General features: G+C 39.9%; 1 protein-coding gene across 2 annotated transcripts in view; it reads left to right on the top strand.

Moving 5' to 3' along the window:
• Positions 1-19,989, top strand: part of DENND3 (DENN domain containing 3) — a 44,399-nt gene that overhangs the window by 18,267 nt on the left and 6,143 nt on the right. For both annotated transcript variants that reach the window (XM_064442016.1, XM_064442017.1), the window contains 12 exons: positions 68-223; positions 2,947-3,043; positions 8,981-9,084; positions 9,653-9,834; positions 10,557-11,078; positions 12,371-12,633; positions 13,195-13,365; positions 14,304-14,433; positions 15,079-15,186; positions 16,415-16,554; positions 17,792-17,952; positions 19,577-19,710. In XM_064442016.1, the coding sequence (XP_064298086.1) occupies positions 68-223; positions 2,947-3,043; positions 8,981-9,084; positions 9,653-9,834; positions 10,557-11,078; positions 12,371-12,633; positions 13,195-13,365; positions 14,304-14,433; positions 15,079-15,186; positions 16,415-16,554; positions 17,792-17,952; positions 19,577-19,710 (2,168 nt within the window). The remainder of the gene's footprint in view (positions 1-67; positions 224-2,946; positions 3,044-8,980; positions 9,085-9,652; positions 9,835-10,556; positions 11,079-12,370; positions 12,634-13,194; positions 13,366-14,303; positions 14,434-15,078; positions 15,187-16,414; positions 16,555-17,791; positions 17,953-19,576; positions 19,711-19,989) is intronic.

Here is a 19,989-nt window from a genome sequence, read left to right as displayed (position 1 = left end):
TCTTTAAAAGGTATGAACAAAATCCTTGGTGTTACAGTGTAACTTGATAGTTTTCTCCTCTGTGTAGAGTGGAGAGTCTTCAGCTGCATTACGATTTAGAGCTCTGCCATCTCCGAGCCAGCACAGATCTTAGTGAACTCCAAATGCGTAGAAGGGATTGGCAACAGAAGCTGAATACGGAAGTTCAGCAAATGACTTTGCAGTTAATTGTTAATATCTTCAGGTGAGTGGATACAGTATTTTTTTATTATTATAAGAGCATATGGTACTGGTTAAGGCACTTCAACTGTCACTGAAAATATTCTTTATTTTGTCTTACTTTATAGATATTTTTAAAGTTTTATGACAGAATGTGAGAAGGAGGTCCTGCTAGCTGCTGGAATACCAATAATTAATGTATTTGGGCACATATACATCTTATATAAAACTGTTCTACTTTTTAACCTGTAAGTCTCTTGTATGAAGGTTACAGGAAGAGAAGTGCAGTCCTCACATTTCATAATTAAGAAAAGCTTAAGGCCCAGTAGGGCTATTAATTTGATTAATTTGCAACTGGAAACAGTCACTCCTGTTAGAGGAAAATGAATTTGAACTGGAACAGGGTAGAAGAGCTGAAAGCAGGATCGGCAGTTCAGACCGCTTGCATGTGTTTTGGCTAACTGCAAATTCTGAGAAGGGATGAGAAATGTGGAGATTGCAACCAGAAGAGAATGAAGGAGGAAGATGAGCTGTTTGAGCTCAAGGACTGGGTGGTACAAGAACTTCTGGGTATTTGGTGTGGTTTGGGAGTGAGATTTTAATAATGATGTGGAGTAGGTTTAGTGGTTCTGTCATGTCCCGGCCCCAAATAAAGTCCAACTACGCTAATTTTTCTTGTTCCTTAACCTAATCTAATGTGTTGATACCCACAGTTGCTTTATCTGGGTACTGGTTGTAAATCCTGCTATTATTTGCTTGTGTTTGGGGAGGGAATGGAAGTGTAGTAGGTGATTGTTACAAAAAAAAGTGCAGCAAATGGATGGCTGGTTTGCATATGCTTCATTTCTTTTTACATAGCGGCTAACATACTTGACCATGAAAATGCAACTGCCTACCTGGTGTTTCTAAAGAATCTGATTATATTGACAGATGTCTGCAAATAGCTGTGCAGATAACTATCCCCAGCTATTTCGTGCTGCCTCTTGCTGGAGATGGTGCTCCTCTTTGGATCAGCTACTGAATTGCTCACATGAATGCACCCTAACACCTTCAGTGAGAGGGTGCTGGTTTAACTTATATAAGCCAAATACCAGGTCTCTGTTAACCTGCTCACCTGCACTGGATCAGCTTGGGGAGTGTTCGTACAAGTGCCGGGGCCCTCCAGGGGGACAATAGCTGCTGGGTATGGAAGACAGAACAGACTCTGCAGCTAGCACAGATGGATAAGGAAAATGAAATGCATTTACAACCTGATGTGCTACCACTGTGGGATTTGGTGGATTGCAGTGTTTGGCAACAATATGTTCCAGATAAAGATGAGGGGAAATGCATTTTGCTGCTAACAGCTTGAACTCTAACGCACTAAACGCTTGGCTATAAAAAATGAACAGATGCTTTGCTCTCTAAGAGATAATATGTTTTGCAAAGGGGTTGATTCTTTTCTTGCTTTCTTTCTCCTTTCCTTCAAACTTTCTTTCTTTGTTCTTTTTTTCAGCCTTTTTTCTTCTATCTTCTAATGCTGTATCTACCAGCGTCCAGGAGTGAAGGAAAGTAAATCTCTGATGCAATTGTGCTGCCAGTTGCTACTGTCTTCAGTGAAGCACTGTAGAACTTTTGTGTGCGTGGAGGTTCCATTTTTAAAGCAAACAATGCTAAATAATGTATAATTATATAGAACTATGTACTTTTATTAACCATCTTTTTTTCTGAAGCCATATGGCTTGATAAACTGGTAATGGGATTTTATCACTCATTAATGAAAGGCAAGTGATGTATAGGCCTTCTGTCACGTCTCCACAGGTATGAGATTCCCCTTTTGGGCTTACATTCAAATTTTAGCTCACCAAATTATTTTCTTTGTTCACGTTTTAATGGGAATTTCTTATTCCGCAATACCCAGCATAAGCAGATAAAATAAGATGTAATAATAAAAGGAGCCCTGATTTTAGCCACTTGTATGTATCTAGCTTAAATAACTGTCTTTTCTTACTCACAGACTTCAGAGAACAGCTTTTTTCCTGAAAAACTCCCACTTTCTGCTCCTGAAACAACTTGTTCTGGCTCACCTTTAGGGCACAGAAGTTGTTACTGATGTCTGGTTTTTCCAGGGATAGTATAGGGCTTCTGCTGCCTGCTGTCACCATGCATATACTAAAATATGCATCAGTTCTTTATCTCACTTTCTCTTTTATTTCAGTAGTTCTGTCTCTTTAGTTTAACACAATTTCCAGTTATCGCTGGCTTTATGTGCAGAGTTTGAGAGTGCAGCAAAAAATTACGTAAACTACATTTCACGTGCATGTTACACATGCAAGGTAATGGGACAACATGAGGTCAGATCACATCTTTCAAAGTGCCTATGTGGATAGTTACACTTGTCTTTTTAGTGCTCCAGATGGGTTGTATGTGATTCAGGAACTGTCTGTGTAACTGTAATTCCAGGATTGGAGCCTAAGTCATGACTTAAATATACAGGTTCTCCTTTATGGCTTACTAAAATTGATCCCACAGACTCTAAGTGAATTTGCTGATTTGAAATGGTGGAGGCAGCAGATAGCCTGTCCTACTTATAAGAGTTTGCATTTTTTTTCTATGATTCAGTAACTCAGACTTGCTCATTAAAACTGAGTTTGCCTTCTGATGCTGCAGCCTATTTTGAGTTTACCATTGGGCTGCTGCTACTGCAAAAGGGCAGCTTGCTTACAATTCTCCAAGCATATTTATCTATTTATTTATTTTCGTCTCCAGGGAGGTAAAAGACCATCTAAATTATGAACACAGAGTGTTTAACAGTGAAGAATTTCTGAAAACAAGGGCAATCGGAGACCAGCCATTTTATAAAAAGGTAAATTCAGTGTTAAATATGTTGTGAATTTTCTGTTATTAATCTGTATTTTAGGATTAATGCCAAAAATTAATAGAATGGTCACAGTTTGGTCTGTGTGGTGTTTTTGAACTACCAATTTTCACAGAATGCTTTACCAAATTTATTTTATTTACTGTAAACAGATAAAATGGTAGACAGCATTTTGGAGAGCAAGGTACTATGTAATTCCAGAGCAAATTAAATGTGATTCCTCGGGGGTGAGATTAACCCATGGCAGATGGTCAGTAAAACTACATCTAAACTGTATTTTAAGCATAGGCACCTGTCCAAACTGTTTGGACCAAAGCCCATACGTAGACATGAGTTTTCAGCAAGCCTGTGAGCACAGCAGAAGGGAGCTCAAATGTCATAAATGGAAGTACCTGCTTTGTCTACAGCCTGAGCAACAGGGCATGGAGTTGACAATGGAGTTGACAGGCCACGCGCCTGTTCCCCACAACACATCACAGGGAACGCATGCTGTTGACTGTGAGCACATGCGTGGCACTGGTGTCCTTAGAGCCTGCAGTGTGACAGGGCATATGGGACTGAGGTTTGATTTAGCTGACATGTGCTTTGCCAGGTACTATAACCATAGCTTACTTCTGTCACAGAATCACAGAATGTTAGGAGTGGGAAGGGACCTCTGGAGATCATCCCGTCCCACCCCCTGCTTGATCAGGCACACCCAGAGCAGGGGCCACAGGACAGCGTCCAGGCAGGGTTTGGATGTCTGCAGGGAAGGGGCTCCACAGCCTCTCTGGGCAGCCTGTGCCACTGCTCTGGCACCCGCACAGGGAAGAAGTTTTTTCTCATATTCAGGTGGAACTTCCTGTGTTCCACCTTGTGCCCGTTGCCCCATGTGCTGTCATTGGGCACTATTGAAAAGAGCCTAGTCCCATCATCCTGACACCCACCCTTCAGATATTTATAAGCATTGATGAGATCCCCCCTCAGTCTTCTCTTCTCCAGGCTGAACAAACCCAGGTCTCTCAGCCTTTCCTCATATGGGAGATGCTCCAGCCCCCTGATCATCTTTGTAGCTCTCTGCTGGACTTGCTCCAGCAGTTCCCTGTCCTTCTTAAACTGAGGGGTGCAGAACTCGACACAGTACTCTAATACTCAAAATCCCCGCTTAGTTTTTCTTAGCCCTTTTGCTAACTCAGCTTATAAGATACTTATTTGAATTTGAAACCGTGTAAGGTTGTAGAGTTCTTCTGTATGAGCCCTTTTTGCACCTGCCGTGATCAGCTTGATCCTTCTGTTAGCGAAAGCTTGATCTGCTGAAGCTCCAGTATGACTCAATATTCACGCAGTGTATTCAGTGAACCAGGTTTTCGTGAATGATGCAGGTCTGTTTTCCTCTGATGCATAGACAATACTGGCACATGAGTCTGGCTTTTATGTAATGGCCTGGTATGTCCTAAGGAAATGGGGTGGATTTAATTTCCTCATTAAAAAGAGAGTGTTTTGGTCACCAGGCTGTAGGATTTAGAGCAGTTCTCCATGCCCTTGGTGTGGGACCATCACTGACCACCAGAGGTTGGAGATCCTTTGGGTGAGACTGAAGAAGAAAGGAAGGAGGAACAGAAGGAAAGGAGCAGGGAGAGAAAGAGAGACTGAGAGTATGCGGGTTCCTGCGAGAGTATCTTGCAGCATTAGGGCACTTTGCTCAGAAGTGGGAAGGTTGAGAGTTTCATCCTTGCAGTTGAGACTGTTATTTTACATTAAACTGTTTGCACCTGGTTAAATGAATATTTGGCTTCCAATAATTAAGCTAAACTGTTCTGTATGTGGAAAACAGAATTTACATGTTTTAAGGGTTTGCGTCTAGCCACATACAGCATTATAGGGAAATTTGGTCTTAAAACAAGCCAAAATCCAGTTATAAGCTCTTGTGATTTTTTTATTTATTTTTTTTTTTTAGTGTCATGATTATTAACCAAATATAAAGTTTACCTTAGTTAAATGGAAAAATAATTGTTTGGAAGACTGTTACCCTGAACTGGGAGGGGTCTGGACAGGATGGATCAATGGGCCAAGGCCAACTGCATGAGGTTTAACAAGGCTCAGTGCTGGGTCCTGCCCTTGGGTCGCAACAACCCCATGCAACTCTACAGGCTTGGGGAAGAGTGGCTCGAAAGTGCCCGGCGGAGAAGGGCCTGGGGGTGCTCGTAGACAGCTGGCTGAAAGTGAGCTAGGAGTGTGCCCAGGTGGCCAAGAAGGCCAACAGCATCCTGGCTTGTATCAGGAATAGTGTGGCCAGCAGGAGCAGGGCAGTGATTGTGTCCCTGTGCTTAGCACAGGTGAGGCCGCACCTCGAATGCAGGGCTCAGTTGTGGGCCCCTCAGGACAAGAAGGACACTGAGGTGCTGGAGCGTGTCCAGAGAAGGGTAATGAAGCTGGTGAAGGGTCTGGAGAACAAGTCTTCTGAGGAGCTGCTGAGGGAACTGGGGTTGTTTAGTGTGGAGAAGAGGAGGCTGAGGGGAGACCTCCTCACTCTCTACAACTCATTGAAAGGAGGTGGTAGTGAGGTGGGTGTTTGTCTCTTCTCCCAAGTAACTTGTGATAGGACGAGAGGAAATGGCCTCAAGGTACATCAGGGGAGGTTTAGATTGGGTATTAGGACAATTTCTTCAGTGAAAGGGTTCTCAAGCACTGGAAGAGGCTGCTGAGGGAAGTGGTTGAGTGACCATCCCTGGAGGTATTTAAAAGACATGTAGTGATGGTGCTCAGGGACATGGTTTAGTGGTGGATTTGGCAGTGCTAGTTTACAGTTGGACTTGATGATCTTAAAGGTCTTTTCCAACCTAAATAATTCTGCGATTCTTTGGTCAATATTGGTTTTCTGAAGGGATGCAAGACATCTTTCTCAGCTTCTTGCGCCCTTGGATGCAATTCATGTAGTAGTTTTTAACAGATACTTTATGCAGTAGCTTCTTATTCTAACCTACTGTAACACAGGTTGTGCTGTTATTTATGCTTCTCAAAAGTAAAATATTGTTGTGTCTTCACTTTTTTTGGTGATGCTATAGCTTGTTTAAATCTGTGGGTGAGAGCAAAGGTTTAGAAAGGAATGTAAGAAAGAGCATCTGCCATTTTACATTTGCTTTTAATTATGTTCCATGGGTGCATATGAAAGTTAGAGGTGTCCTTTGCTGCTAGAATTTGGCAGCTGGCTCTCTGGTGTAACCATTTTACACCTGACAAAAAGATCTCTTCATTAACATCAACAGGCCTCAGCTGATAACACCTTTTTTGCTTCCTGTTTTGTCTCCTGCTTCAAACATATGATAAGAAAAGTTTCTGAACATCCATTTAAAGGAGAGGTCAGTGTGTGAAGGAAATGATGAGTAAAGTATCTCATTTTACTTAAACAGTAGTGGTCGAACTTGACAGAATATCTGGCAGCTGAAAGATAACAGATAGAGAAAGATAACAGACTGATGAATCCTAAATAGGAAATAATGTTGTTTGGATAAAGCTTGCAACACTAGCAAATGTTCTTAAAAACAAACAAAAAGGAAAAATTTAAAAGAAGCTCTTAATACATCATCAGGAGAGAAATTAATTCGAAATGTTTTGACCAGGATTTCAAATGAATAGGAATAATTAGAATATTTTCAGTAGCGGTTTCTAATGCTATAAATGAAATAGTGGCAATTTTATGAATTGAAATTTAAAATTAATCTAAAATTTAGAAGTGCAGTTTGACTCACTTATATACCAAGTAACATAGTGGCAGGTTTGCTTTCAAGTAAATCTTAAAATATAATGCAATACAGAGTAGTTATTAGTGTTACCTAGAATTATATAAAGAGAACCCCAAAAACCATTAGAAAGGACCCTTTCAGTTCCTGCAGCTTGTCGTTGCCTGTACATGCAATTGCCGACAAAATACGCCATCTACTGGATAAATACTTAAAAGCAGAAATCTTAATGCTTTTGTAGATGCCATTTTACAGGGTACGTTGGAAATGGCCTCAAGCTGCGCCAGGGGAGGTTTAGGTTGGATATTAAGAAAAACTTCTTCACCGAAAGGGTTGTCAAACATTGGAACAGGCTGCCCAGGGAGGTGGTTGAGTCTCCATCCCTGGAGGTATTTAAAAGAAGGCAGACGTGGTGCTTGAGGATATGGTTTAGTGGTGGACTTGGCAGTGATGGGTTAGCGATTGGACTCGATGACCTTAAGGGTCTTTTCCAACCTTAACAATTCTATGATTCTATGGATTGATAAGAGGCACCTTGAAAAAGAATGACCTATTTGCTGGTGAAATGTTACCATTAATTTTGGAGCACCTAGATTACTTATGAACCTTTCTCTTTTGCTTTTTAAAAATATCACAGAAATACATTGGTGTCTGCTCAGTGGGTTTTTTGGGTTTGGTGTTTTGGTTTGGTTGGGTTTTTTTGTTTGGGTTGTTGGTTGGTTGGTTGGTTTTTTGTTCTGTGATAAAGTCCAGGACTAAGAAGGGTACTTTAGGCAGACCTCTGAGATCTATCATTAATTGAAGTAATTTTTCATAGTTACGTTCAAAGATAAAACCGTCTTTCTGTTGGTAAGTTTGTAAAGGGTGGAGGTTGTATACGTGTAAAGACGGGATTCCTGGTTATAACCGTATTGTCTCCTGATGAAGTTTTGCATTTGATTTTCTGAACAGATTAGTTTTCTGAATTGTTTATTTCAAACAGTACTAAAAGCCCTGTGCTAGAACTAGCATTTATATAACACACACCTTGTACAGCCTCAAGCCCTAGCTTTCATTTTGTTTTAATTTGCCATGGTGGGAGATGGTAGCTTTCTGCTTCCTTTTAATTCACACTTGGCAATTTTATGGTGTCCTGTCTCCTAAAAGCAGCAATTTGACTTTTTAGAAATCGTTTCTGGATGACATCATGATAATTACCTGAGCAGGGAACAATTTTGGGGGTTACCAGGATAAAAGATTACAGAATCACAGAATGGTAAGGGTTGGAAGTGACCTCTGGAGATCATCTTGTCCAACCCCCTGCTTGAACAGGCACACCCAGAGCAGGGGGCACAGGAACGCGTCCAGGCGGGGTTTGCATGTCTCCAGGGAAGGGACTCCACAACCTCCCTGGGCAGCCTGTGCCACTGCTCTGGCACCCACACAGGAAAGAAGTTTTTTCTCATGTTTGGCTGGAACTTCCTGTATTCCACCTTGTGCCCGTTGCCCCTTGTGCTGTCATTGGGCACTATTGAAAAGAGTCCAGTCCTGACACCAACCCTTCAGATATTTATAAGCATTGATGAGATCCCCCCTCAGTCTTCTCTTCTCCAGGCTGAACAAACCCAGGTATCTCAGCCTTTCCTCATAAGGGAGATGCTCCAGCCCCTGATCATCTTTGTAGCTCTCTGCTGGACTTGCTCAAGCAGTTCCACGTCCTCCTTGAACTGCAGAGCCCAAAACTGGACGCAGAACTCCAGATGGGGTCTCCATAGGGCAGACTAGTGCCCTAGTGGAAAGACTTAATTGTCTTTGCATTTTTATGACATAATGTTCATTTAGATTGCCGCAAACTTCTTATTCTAAGCCTTAGACAATATTATCAGCACTTAGTTATAGACAGAAAATATACTGTTAAACTTCTGTAGCTAAAACTCTGTTTTGCTCAATATTTCTCTTTTTTTTTTTTTTGTTTGTTTGGTTTCATCTTTTGGGGGGCAGTCTGAGGTTACTGCTTGGCATTAAGCAACTCTCATGGAAGTACAGAAGGTGAATGGAATCTAAGTTAGTTTCCTGTTATTGAAGCTTTCAAATATTCTCTGGTTTTGTGATTGCTAAATTGGAAGTTCTCAGCTTTGCATATATAGCAGTAATAAAAATGAGCAAAACATGCTAATAAAAATGTAATTTTTAAATGATCCATGGTTAACTGGTTTGTGTCTCACAGGTTTTAGAGACCTACATGTTTCACTCTTTTCTTAAAGCTCGTCTGAACAGAAAGATGGATGCTTTTGCTCGACTTGAGTTGAGTACCCAGTCTGAAGAGGACAGGTAAAGTTTTCTCATTCCTTACCTGAATTTGAATTTTCCATTGCTATCAGTGATAAAAGTCCATTTGACTATTGGTATGAGATCAGGTCATCTGAATAAGATTATGACTAATGATACGCCATTTTGTTAAGATACTGTAAAAGGGTGATATGAATGTGTCCAGCCATGGCTGTTGAAATTGTAACTTGGTACTATAATTGTAATTTAATATTGTTATACAGAAAAAAAATAAATCAAGTAGTAGTTTAGTGTGTATGTGTACTGATAGAACGAGAGGAAATGGCTTCAAGCGACATCAGGGGAGGTTTAGACTGGATATTAGGAAAAATTTCTTTGCTGAAAAAGTGGTTGGGTATTGGAACAGGCTGCCCAGAGAGGTGGTTGAGTCTCCATCCCTGGAGGTATTTAAAAGACGTATAGATGAGGCACTTCAGGGCATAGTTTAGGAAGCATAGTAGTGCTGGGTTGGTGGTTGGACTTGATGATCCTAGAGGTCTTTTCCAACCTTAATGATTCTATGATTCTATAAATTTTAAGACTAGTTATATATTCTTTTTCTTTTTCTCAGATTAAACTTGATGTTTCATACCCCGAGAAGACTGACTATGGAGAAAATGGCTTCTAAACGATTTAATCCACAGTACATGATTAGTAGGCGTATGGTAATCAGTATGCCTAATCTGCAAGATATCAAGCTGCCAGAAGGCCCTACTAGAAATTCCTCGCTTCGAAGAATAGAAACAGGTGTTGGTAAGGGAAGAATGTGTTGAACAAGTACAATGTCTTTTCTGTTGTCTTTATGGGTGACGTCACTGAATAATTTTCACAGAAATGGTGCCTGATTCTGGAAAGAAATGGTGAGCTGGGTCATTTTGAGATGAGGCCTGTCTGTGCTTCTCCTTGCATGTTAAAGCAGTCTGTAGCCTGCTGTAAGTTTTGCTGTATCACAAAAGGCTGATTGGTCACTAGTAGTACTGATACAGTAGAATTCCTTCCTGAGTCAGTATTCAAGTTCAGTCCTCACCCACCTTATGTCCAGTTCTCCACTACCTTTAAACATAGGTTTAGGCTTATCACTGTTTAACAAAGCCAGTCCTATAGAAAGTTCTTGGGTCTGCGGTTTTTTAATCTCTTTTTTAATTTTCTCTGCCCACCCCCCAGTATTATCAGGTTAGGGAATATTGTGGTAGTAAGAATGATGGACACAGAAATACATTTGTGTCCCTAGCACAACTGTAATCTGACTTGACTTACATGTGATGCATGTGATGTAATTGCTTGTTGCTGTGATGGGGATTTTTTTTGTTGTTTGTAGTATGGCTGGTTGTAAAGATACTTGTCCTTCTACTCACTGCTTACACTAATTTGACGGTTGGACTTGATGATCCTAGGGGTCTTTTCCAACCTGAATGATTCTATGGTTCTATGATTCCATAATCAATGTCCTTTTTTTTGTTTTGTTTTGTTTTTAGCTGTAAAAATGCCTTCCAAATCAGTTAGTACATTCAAAATCCCAGAAATTCACTTTCCTCTGATGTTCCAGTGTGTTCATTCCTACTATACAGACTTCTTCAACCATCTCAGCAAAGCTATAAATACCTTACCACCTGATAACTCATCATTGCTGGCAAGGTACTTCTACCTCCGGGGGCTTATTAGCTTGATGCAAGGGAAACTACTAAATGCACTTTCTGACTTTCAGAACCTAGATAAAACAGACTTAAGAATTTTCCCTACTGATCTTGTAAGAAAAATAGTAGAAACCATGCCTCCTTCTGAGCGTTCTCAAGCAGACCGCAAACCTGAGCTGAAGAAGCTGATAAGTCGAGTGATGGAAAAACAAAGAGAAGTTATGAAAATAGATGACCATGTAAAAAATTTTGAATTGCCAAAAACACACATGCAACTGGATGATTTTGTGAAGCGAATCCAGGAATCTGGGATTGTCAAAGATATAGACACTATACATCGGTTATTTGATGCCTTAACAGTGGGTGAGTATAAGATACATTTTCAGCGACCATCTACATTGGTGCAATGACAATTTCAAACCAGTTTTTTTAGTGAACCAAAATAAAACGGTTGTGTCCAGTTTCTCTTTCTAATTATTCTTTAACATCTTCTGGACCTTTGAAAACTCACAATATGTGAATTTTATGGGCAATTGTATTTAATTAGGGTAATTATGGAGAATAGATTTAGTGTATACAAGCATGTCTTGCATCCACAATAAAGACAAGGAATCTACTTGTATTTGGGCACACAATTTACAATTTTTCAGGTTGTGTAGGCGAGGTAGTTTTGTGGTCTGATGGTGTGCGGTTCTGCGTTGGCTTAGATTATGAGTAAAGTGAATACAAGACTGACCTGGTTGCTAATGGAAAATACCTCTGTGGTGTAAAACCACTAGGTAGCATGGCAAGGTGGCAGTCTGCTAAAAATAAACTAACAACGTCCAGAATTCAAGTAGCTACAGTTACATTCCTTTTGGATGGTCATCGTGGTAAAAAGAGAGGTTACATTTATATTTGAGAGAACTTTCTTCTCTCCTGAATGAGATCTGGATCTTGTGATAGATTTCTAAAAACATAGTTTGAGAGTGCTTTTATAAAATACTATTCAGCTCTCTTTCTGTGCCTAGTTACTCTCGTAAATGTTATGTTTTGTGGCCAATAAGGAGTAAACATTGGTCAAAATAGCAAGACTGTAGCAAGGCTTTCTGAAGGCAGAGGTAGCATACATCTTGCAAGAAAAATATGTGTGTTTGAGATTCTGCTACCCAAACACTTGAATTCTTAGAATAATTACTTAGAATACCTATTGCTGAAGTCTGTCATTGTTACAACTTTAGCCTTTATCCCAGGCTGGTAAGTGTGTGATATAGTAGCATTTAATAGAATAAAGAACTGGAAAGTTGTAGTGAAAAGTACTCAGTTCAGTAGGGAAGTACAAATGCTTTCCCATTGGCTGACTGGATTTTTAGCACGAATTTAAAAAAGCAAGACTGGCTCAGTGTTTGCTCTCTCTGTACAATTGGGTGGGAGGGAAGATGCCAGATGCATGGGACCTATGGCCTACGCTAACTGCAGAAGAATCTTTCTACCTCAAGAGAAGAATTTTGTCTCTTAACTGTTTTCCAGGCCCATTCTTTGTAGTTTTTGCACCCATTTGTTACCCATTGTGCTGTTAGGGGCACAATTTGAAAGTTAGTGTCTTTTAAAGCTATCTTTCTGTGTAAATAGTTATCATTGTTTTTCACAGTAAACAAGTTTTTAAAAATTTTTAGGACATCAGAAACAAATCGATCCTGAAACATTCAGAGATTTTTACAACTATTGGAAAGAAACTGAAGCAGAAGCTCAAGAGGTCAATCTGCCACCAACAGTAATAGAGCATCTAGATAAAAATGAATGTGTCTACAAGTTATCTTGCTCCGTTAAAACTAACTATGGTGTAGGAAAAATAGCTCTGACCCAGAAGCGCTTGTTCCTTTTGACTGAAGGAGGACGTCCTGGCTATGTCCAGATTGCAGCTTTCAGGGATATAGAGGTGAGCGTCAAGTAACTTCCTGTTCCCTTGCATGCCTAAGGATATAGGCCATGTTCTGTTCTGCAGAGATCTGTCTCCCAACTTGAAGTTTCAGTAAGGAGTGTAGGAAACACCTCTGAAAGTCAGTAACTTATGAGTGTTTAGATAAAATTCTGGGTCTCTGGATCAAGAATTTTAGGGCTGATGTATTATGGTTTGCTAGGTGCTAGGATGAGATAGAATAAAAATCTACAGGTCATAACCTCTAGAGGTATAGAAGGGTGCAAAGCACAGCACGTGGGATATAGAGCTAGAGAAGTTTATTAACATGAGCATGAAGTGTGCTTATTTGGCTGTGGTGTCAGCGAGCCAGCTGGTACCTGCTGTGAGGTGAAGTCTGGATGATGTTGTTTGAAACACACATTTTCATAAAGCTGTCTTTGCTTAATGGTACCTATGGACAACTGAAATCATTAGCTGTAGTTAAAAACAGAGAAAGTTGCCCTGTAGGATGAGTACTACACCTTATCTGTGATTGCATGGTGTATCTTCCTTGCTTTCTTTGTTTCCCTTCATTTCCAGGATGTTAAGAGCACGACTGTACCTTTTCTTCTTTTGAGAATACCTACTCTAAGGATTAAAACACTATCTAAAAAAGAAGTCTTTGAAGCTAACCTTAAAACTGAGTGTGATCTCTGGTACCTGATAGTGAAAGAAATGTGGGCTGGAAAGAAAATGGCAGATGATCACAAGGTATAAATACATGATTTTCTAACCAAATAAGTATGAAGTGTGTGCTTTCTGTCTCTGTTCTAAATAATTCATCTATATGAGAATTTCTAGGTTTCAGCAATCAATAGCTAAGTAACAAACTCTTATTTTTGTTGTTACATCTAAATACAATACTTCTGGAATAATAAAAAAAAAGATTGCATTTAAAAATATAGGATTTTTTTTTCTCATCTGTTGGTGTGGAACTTGTAATTTATTCACTAGTTCTGTGAAATAGTTTAAGTTCACAACGTGTGAGAACGGTGATCCTAACTAACTGAAAATTTTCCCTACCTTGCTTCAAAATATAATGCACAGAAAGAGTTTTGCCATGCTGAAAACCTGGTGGCTATAGATCCTCTCAATGAATAGAGCAAGATGCATTCTTCTGCCACAGAAACCTTGAGAAAAAGGATCATACAAGCAGGGTTTCCATTTAAACCACATAATTCTTCATGACTGCTGAATTTAATAGTGAAAATGTAGCTTGGTGGTCCTTCAGGAAGGATTTGAATCATTTTAGCCAAGATGAAGCATAACATGTACTTCCCTCCCATGAAGATCCAGCCTGAAGATGGGTATCCATCCTGTGTCCACTGGATGTTTTCCATCAGTGCCATTCATGTGGTTTCATTTGCACATCCTGTATCAAGATTGTGCCAGATCTGAAATACTTGTTTCAGTGTAATGAATTAATGCTGGCTCCTGGCTCCCTGCTCCCTGACCTTGCTTGGGAGTGGAACATGTGGTGTGGGAGCGGGGTTTGACTGCAAGTAGCATGAATTATGCTGCAGGGCAGCAACTGGCTAGTGCTTGTGCTAAGCATGACATGCATTGTGTTTGGTGAATGTGGAGGCTTGTAAGAATAATGGTAAGAATAATGAGCAATAGGTAAACTACAGTAAGGCTTTTGTCTTCAGGATCCTCAGTATATTCAGCAAGCACTGACAAATGTTCTCCTCATGGATGCTGTGGTTGGTGCCCTGCAGTCCCCCAAAACCATATATGCAGCCTCTAAACTGTCTTACTTTGACAGGATGAAAAATGAAGGTCAGTTACATAGCAGTGCTACAAAGCCTGCTCTTGTTGTGTCATCTGTCTCGGTTCTTCCTGTCTATGTTCTGGTTTTCAAACTGATTATCTATAGAAATATTAAAAAGATGTTAGTATGGTTGCACTTCCACAGAAGGAGTCTGTTGAATAGTATTAATAGAAAGCTTAGGCATGGTTTGTTTGGGGTTGATTGGCTCTTTTTTCCCCTGCTTCTGTGCATCATAACCTTAGCTGGCATGTCTGGCTCCCTGTTGGCTGCTGTGTTTTTCTTTTGCTTGTTTAGGCCTCTTGGGTGTTGCGTGCATGCTTCTGCTACCAGAATTCATACAAATGGTGTTTGGGCACCAAATTCTTCTCTAGTTTTAGACTTTTTATTTATTTAGACATGATGTATCTTAAGATACATATATCTATATTCTATATCTATATACAATTATAATAATTATTATTACAATCTTCTTTATTAATATTATTACATTTAAAATAGTTTAATTAATTATAAATTCTTCTAGTCAGCTAAGGCTAGAGGGAAAGAAAAGTGAGAAATGTGAATAAATGGTGTAGAATTATTATTTCATAAGAATTATAGATCTATTTCAGGCTTAAGTGTGCACTTCATGACCTTTTAAAAATCTACTTTAGTGCCTATGATGGTCCCCAAAACAACTTCAGAGACATTAAAGCACAAGATCAACCCCTCAGCTGGTGAGACATTTCCACAGGCAATAGATGTCTTGCTCTATACACCAGGTAAGGTGATATATTGCTTTCTTTATGTTAGCCCAGCTTTAATTAGCCTATAAAGCATGTTATCTCATAACACCTGGTATTAAGATTGCCTCATTTTGTTCACGTTCTGACATGCTTAGGTTGTGTGCTGAATACTAAACCAGAAAATCATTACAAAAGAACAGTAATATTGAATATTAAGATACTCGAAGGCATAGCTTTCACAGTCTTAATTTGTCTTCTTGTGTGTAAATGCCTTATAATAGACTTAATTATGTGTTAATGTGCCAATTTCCATTTAAGATTTCTGGTTCATTTATTGAGCAGGGTGGATGAATGGTGCTCCACCATTGATCAATATTCATTGTTATTTTTTTATTTTTCAGTAGAGTCATATGTGGGTGTTTGGGCGAACCTCAGTGCGGGGAATAGTGTACTGTCTCTTGAAATCCCAGCCAGACCTATAAGCCCATAACTCTCACTGGATAGTATGTGGTGTAATGGACTATTCATCGCATGTAATTTAAGTCTATCCCTGAAGAAATAACTTCTCGATTTCCTTGTGAGCTTTTGTGTGACACTTGGCACGTTTATATCTGAATAATTCAAAAAACATTGGAGGAAAAAAACAAGTTAAGGACTGTATGCAATGGGCATGAATTTAGGTAGCAAACATGTTAATTCTGGAAATTCCTAACCGATAACTTCATAAGCTTACTAGTCTGATGTAAGTTCATATGTAATTCCTAGTATTTGGGCAATTGGAGATGAAAGAGGAAAGTTAGTGGAATTCCAGAGTTAGAGAATTGGGCAGGAGCAACTGTATGTGGGTGGGTGAGTGGGTGGTGGTGGGTTCAGTGGTGCTTTTCTTTCATTGTAGTGTGAGGCTTCTAAGTGGAGCACTAATGGAGCAAATAGAATGAGTGGATTTAGTAGTCGTATTTCATAGGGCTTAAAAGCTGTCCTGCAATCTCAGTTAGGTAAGTACTTAGTCATCAATGGAAAAGATTCTCTCTGCTCTGAATAACTTCTAAGTCTAAGATTAAACCATAAGGTGAGCTCAACAAATAGATGAGAATGAGCACAAATTCATTGTGAAAACTGTGTCATTCGTTAACTGGTGAGGTAAGTTCCAGAATGCAGATGTGTTTTGTTAGAAAGCTGCTCTGCCAAATAATGGTTTTCCCACAAATCTCCAAAAGTGGTTTATTTTCTTTTACCTCTCCAATCTTCTCTGCTTCATTTCTAGGGCATCTTGACCCTTCAGAAAGACCTGGCAATGCTCATCCAAAACTATGGTGTGCTTTAAATGAGGGCAAAGTGGTGGTCTTTGATGCATCTACCTGGTCTATTCAACAACACTGTTTCAAAATGGGCCGCTCTAAGCTGGTAAGACTGACACATGTATCACAATTGCTGCTTTATCTTGGTGTGTTTGTTGCTATAGCCTGTATGACCCTGAATCGCTGTTGTTCCTTAAAAGTTGTTGAAAGACACTTGAGTTGTTTGGGCCTCAGTTAACTTGGAGAAATGGAGATTTTAGAGAAGAATGGAAAGGAGAGAAAATGGATTAATAATAAAACAAGTCAGCTGGTGGAAAGTGATGGCTTGGATTATCAGGAGAGCCTGGTGGCCTATGGTATGGCTTCTTGGGGCAGGAAGGTGGGTTTGAAACGGTTGAGGCGAAAGAATAATGGAGAGGATCAATATAAAGAGAAGATGAGACGAGCCCTAAGAATGGATGAAAAGTCACTTGTGCTGAAGAAATGGGAATTGGGGAAAGATGTAAGGAAACCAGGTGGATGATATTGAAAGAGAAATAGCACTCTAAAAGAAGATGCCTCAACCAGCAGGTTGAGAGTGAAAGACCACCTGAAAAGAGTAACTCTCTTGATGAAAGGGGGAGCTGAACCAGAGCTGCTGAGTGAGTGAAAAACACACAGTGGAGAGAACATGCAGGAAAAGGGATCGGGTAGGTCACTTGTGTGAAAGCTGAGAAACATCACTGTGGATGAGTGTGGGAGAGAGTCAATAAGGGAGAGGTAAGGCTTATAGTGAAGGGCTGGGTGGAAGGAAGATGGAAATCCAGGACAAGAGTCAGATACTGATCTGTTCTAAAGAAGAGAAGGAAAAGAGGAGGAAAGTTTGGAACTGATGAGACTCGGAGAGAAATGAAGAGCTTCTGAATGGGGGAGGCACATTCCAGAGATAGCAGAGGAGAAGGTAGTATTCTTAGACACCACTTCTAACTGAAGGAGGAAGTATGTTTCTATCAGACAGTTAGAATGGCTTCCAATCCGGAAGAGAGAAATACACTAACTTCTGTGGTTTCCCCTGATGCCCTATGTAACTTTTACTTTGTTGGGGCCAGGAAACACAGCGCTGGGTCAGTTACCAAGATACATTATTAATCCTAATTACTGAAGAATAAACTCAGCAGAGACACCTGTCCCCTCTCACTGTTTATAGAGCAGAGCAAAAGATGGAATACTGGAGTGCCGAGTCTTGATCTCTTACTGTTATCACCAGAAAACTGTAGCATCTTAGTATAGCTTTTTACCATGTTACATTAAAGAGTGATATTTTTTCCTTTTAGAGTTTATTTAATCCTGCTTTTTCTCCCCAGACTTGTATGATCATGGTGGAACAGAGTCAAGTGTGGATCGGTTCTCAAGACTCCATTATTTATATAATCAACACCCACAGTATGTCTTGTAATAAGCAACTAAATGATCATCGTTCTGATGTTACAGACATTATTGTGGAGAACAAGAATGGAATACCCAGGTATATTTAATGACAATGTTTTCTTCTTCAAAATTCATATACAAACAAATACGAAGGACATCTGTACCACCAGAAGAGTCATGGACATGTGGAGAATGTGGTTAAATAGAAAGCTATTTTATGTAGCTAGAACAGCATTCACCAGGCTAGAGAATTTGGCCTGCAGTGAGCAGAGGGCTAGTTAAAGATCCAAATGATAGAGTATTGTGCTTTAACCGAAGCAAACCGAAACAAAGGCAAGAAGTTAACTTGTGCTTAAGGAAAAGGAGCCCATGTAGGAAACCAGTGACTGATTCTCCTAACTGTTGGAAAGATTTGTTTTAAACAGGGGAGCTTATCCTGCTAACTTAAGCCTTCATTTAGCCTGTTCTTGTAGCTCCCATATTGTATATGGTAAACTAAGAATTTCCTTTTGAAAGAAAGAGCATTATGTACTTCGGAACAAAGAGGATAAAGGAATGCGTTTTTGGACGAGGATGAGAGCAGCCAGGAATTGGCAGCATCCAGTGATGAGTCAATACAGATGCAGTTTAAAGACCACTTCATTTTTGCTTTGAGCACATCGACTAGATGTTTACAGCATGCTTCTGGATTTTTTCAGCCTGTTTGTAAGAAATAATACACTCACTGTTTTGTTCAGGCAAAATGCTTTTGATCTTTTGGTAACACTGGGAAGAGTGCTAGCTGGAGGTCTTAACCTGCTGTCCTCCCATGGGGGTGGGAAATCCCAGGCCAGACCAGACATCAGGCGTAGCTCTGCCAGTGGTGCAGCAGGTGTGACTGGGTTTCAGGGAGAAGTTGCTTAAGTGTTGTTGGAACCTTCTGAAAAAGGTCTTCAGATGAGAAAAAACCCCAAATGTTAAAAGTAAAAAAAAAAAAAACAGGGGGTAGTATAATTTGTTTTCTCAGGTGCAGTAGCAAAGAAAAACAGTTTTAAGATATTTTTGTCCTAACCTGAGAGGAAAAGAGAAAAAAATTCCAACAGACAACAATGTTTAGGAGAACTGAGGGGAAAGTTTTTGTTTTACTGAACTCCTCATGCATGATGTAACGCGTGCTCTAGTTCACTTAGAGCTCTGAATTAGCCTGCAGTGTCTTCAGTGATACAGAGTTTGTAAAGGATAATCTTAAGAAGGAAAAATAATATATGTGTACTAGAATTTTTTTGATCCAATAGGAGTCATAAGCAGCTTGAAAGGTGGATGCCTGGCTGCAACCCAGAGCTGTTGGTTGCTTAAACACACTTTCAGCTGTCTAGAGCCAGCTACCTAGAATACAGCAAGGGAAGAAAAAAAAGTTTAGATCCTTCCCTAGGCATCTTGGTGGGCACACGATGGATGTGTTCCTGTCCGCTCAAGACTCTGGTCACCTTGTTTAGAAGACTTGAACTAGTCTAATTGTTCGCTATTAAAATAATGACAGTGTGTGGCCTTGAAGGCTTTTGGACTTCAGTCCATTTTCTGTTGGAAATATTGTGCTTTACTCTTCCAGTCTCTGCAATGAAGAACATTAATTTGGCTTACTGTAAAATTGATCACTTTGCAAGTCTTTTCTGTGTATGCTCTGTTCTGAACGTGAATGTACACTGTACTATTGTTATTATTTTTTAAATCTGTACCAACAGTGAAGCATACTCAAGCAGTTTAGATGGAACAGTGATTGTTTGGAACATCAGCACTCTGAAGGTTAACCGTGTCTTTCAGCTGCCCTGCCAAAATCTCACTTCTATCAAGCTTCATAATGACCAACTGTGGTGCTGTAAGTTCATTCCTCAAATAATTAATAAAAGTATTACGTGAAGATGTAATTTTTTTTAGAGAGATCAATACATTAATGTCAAACACAGTCTTATGTATACATGTGCTAGGTTAATGATTGGACTCGATGATCTTAAAGGTCTTTTCCAACCCAAATGATTCTGTGATGTTCTTCCCCCATTCTCTGCTTAGTCTGTTTAAGCAGCCTTCTGTAGGTAAGGCCTCCAAAACCCTTCTATAGGTGGCTGGCTTGGATCACTCCTGGAGGAATTGCCCCTGC

This window comes from Phalacrocorax carbo, chromosome 2 (assembly GCF_963921805.1).
Source record: "Phalacrocorax carbo chromosome 2, bPhaCar2.1, whole genome shotgun sequence".
In the NCBI taxonomy this organism is placed as follows: domain Eukaryota; kingdom Metazoa; phylum Chordata; class Aves; order Suliformes; family Phalacrocoracidae; genus Phalacrocorax; species Phalacrocorax carbo.
Note: the sequence above shows the minus strand (reverse complement) of the source record. Positions and strands in the feature narration are given on the sequence as shown.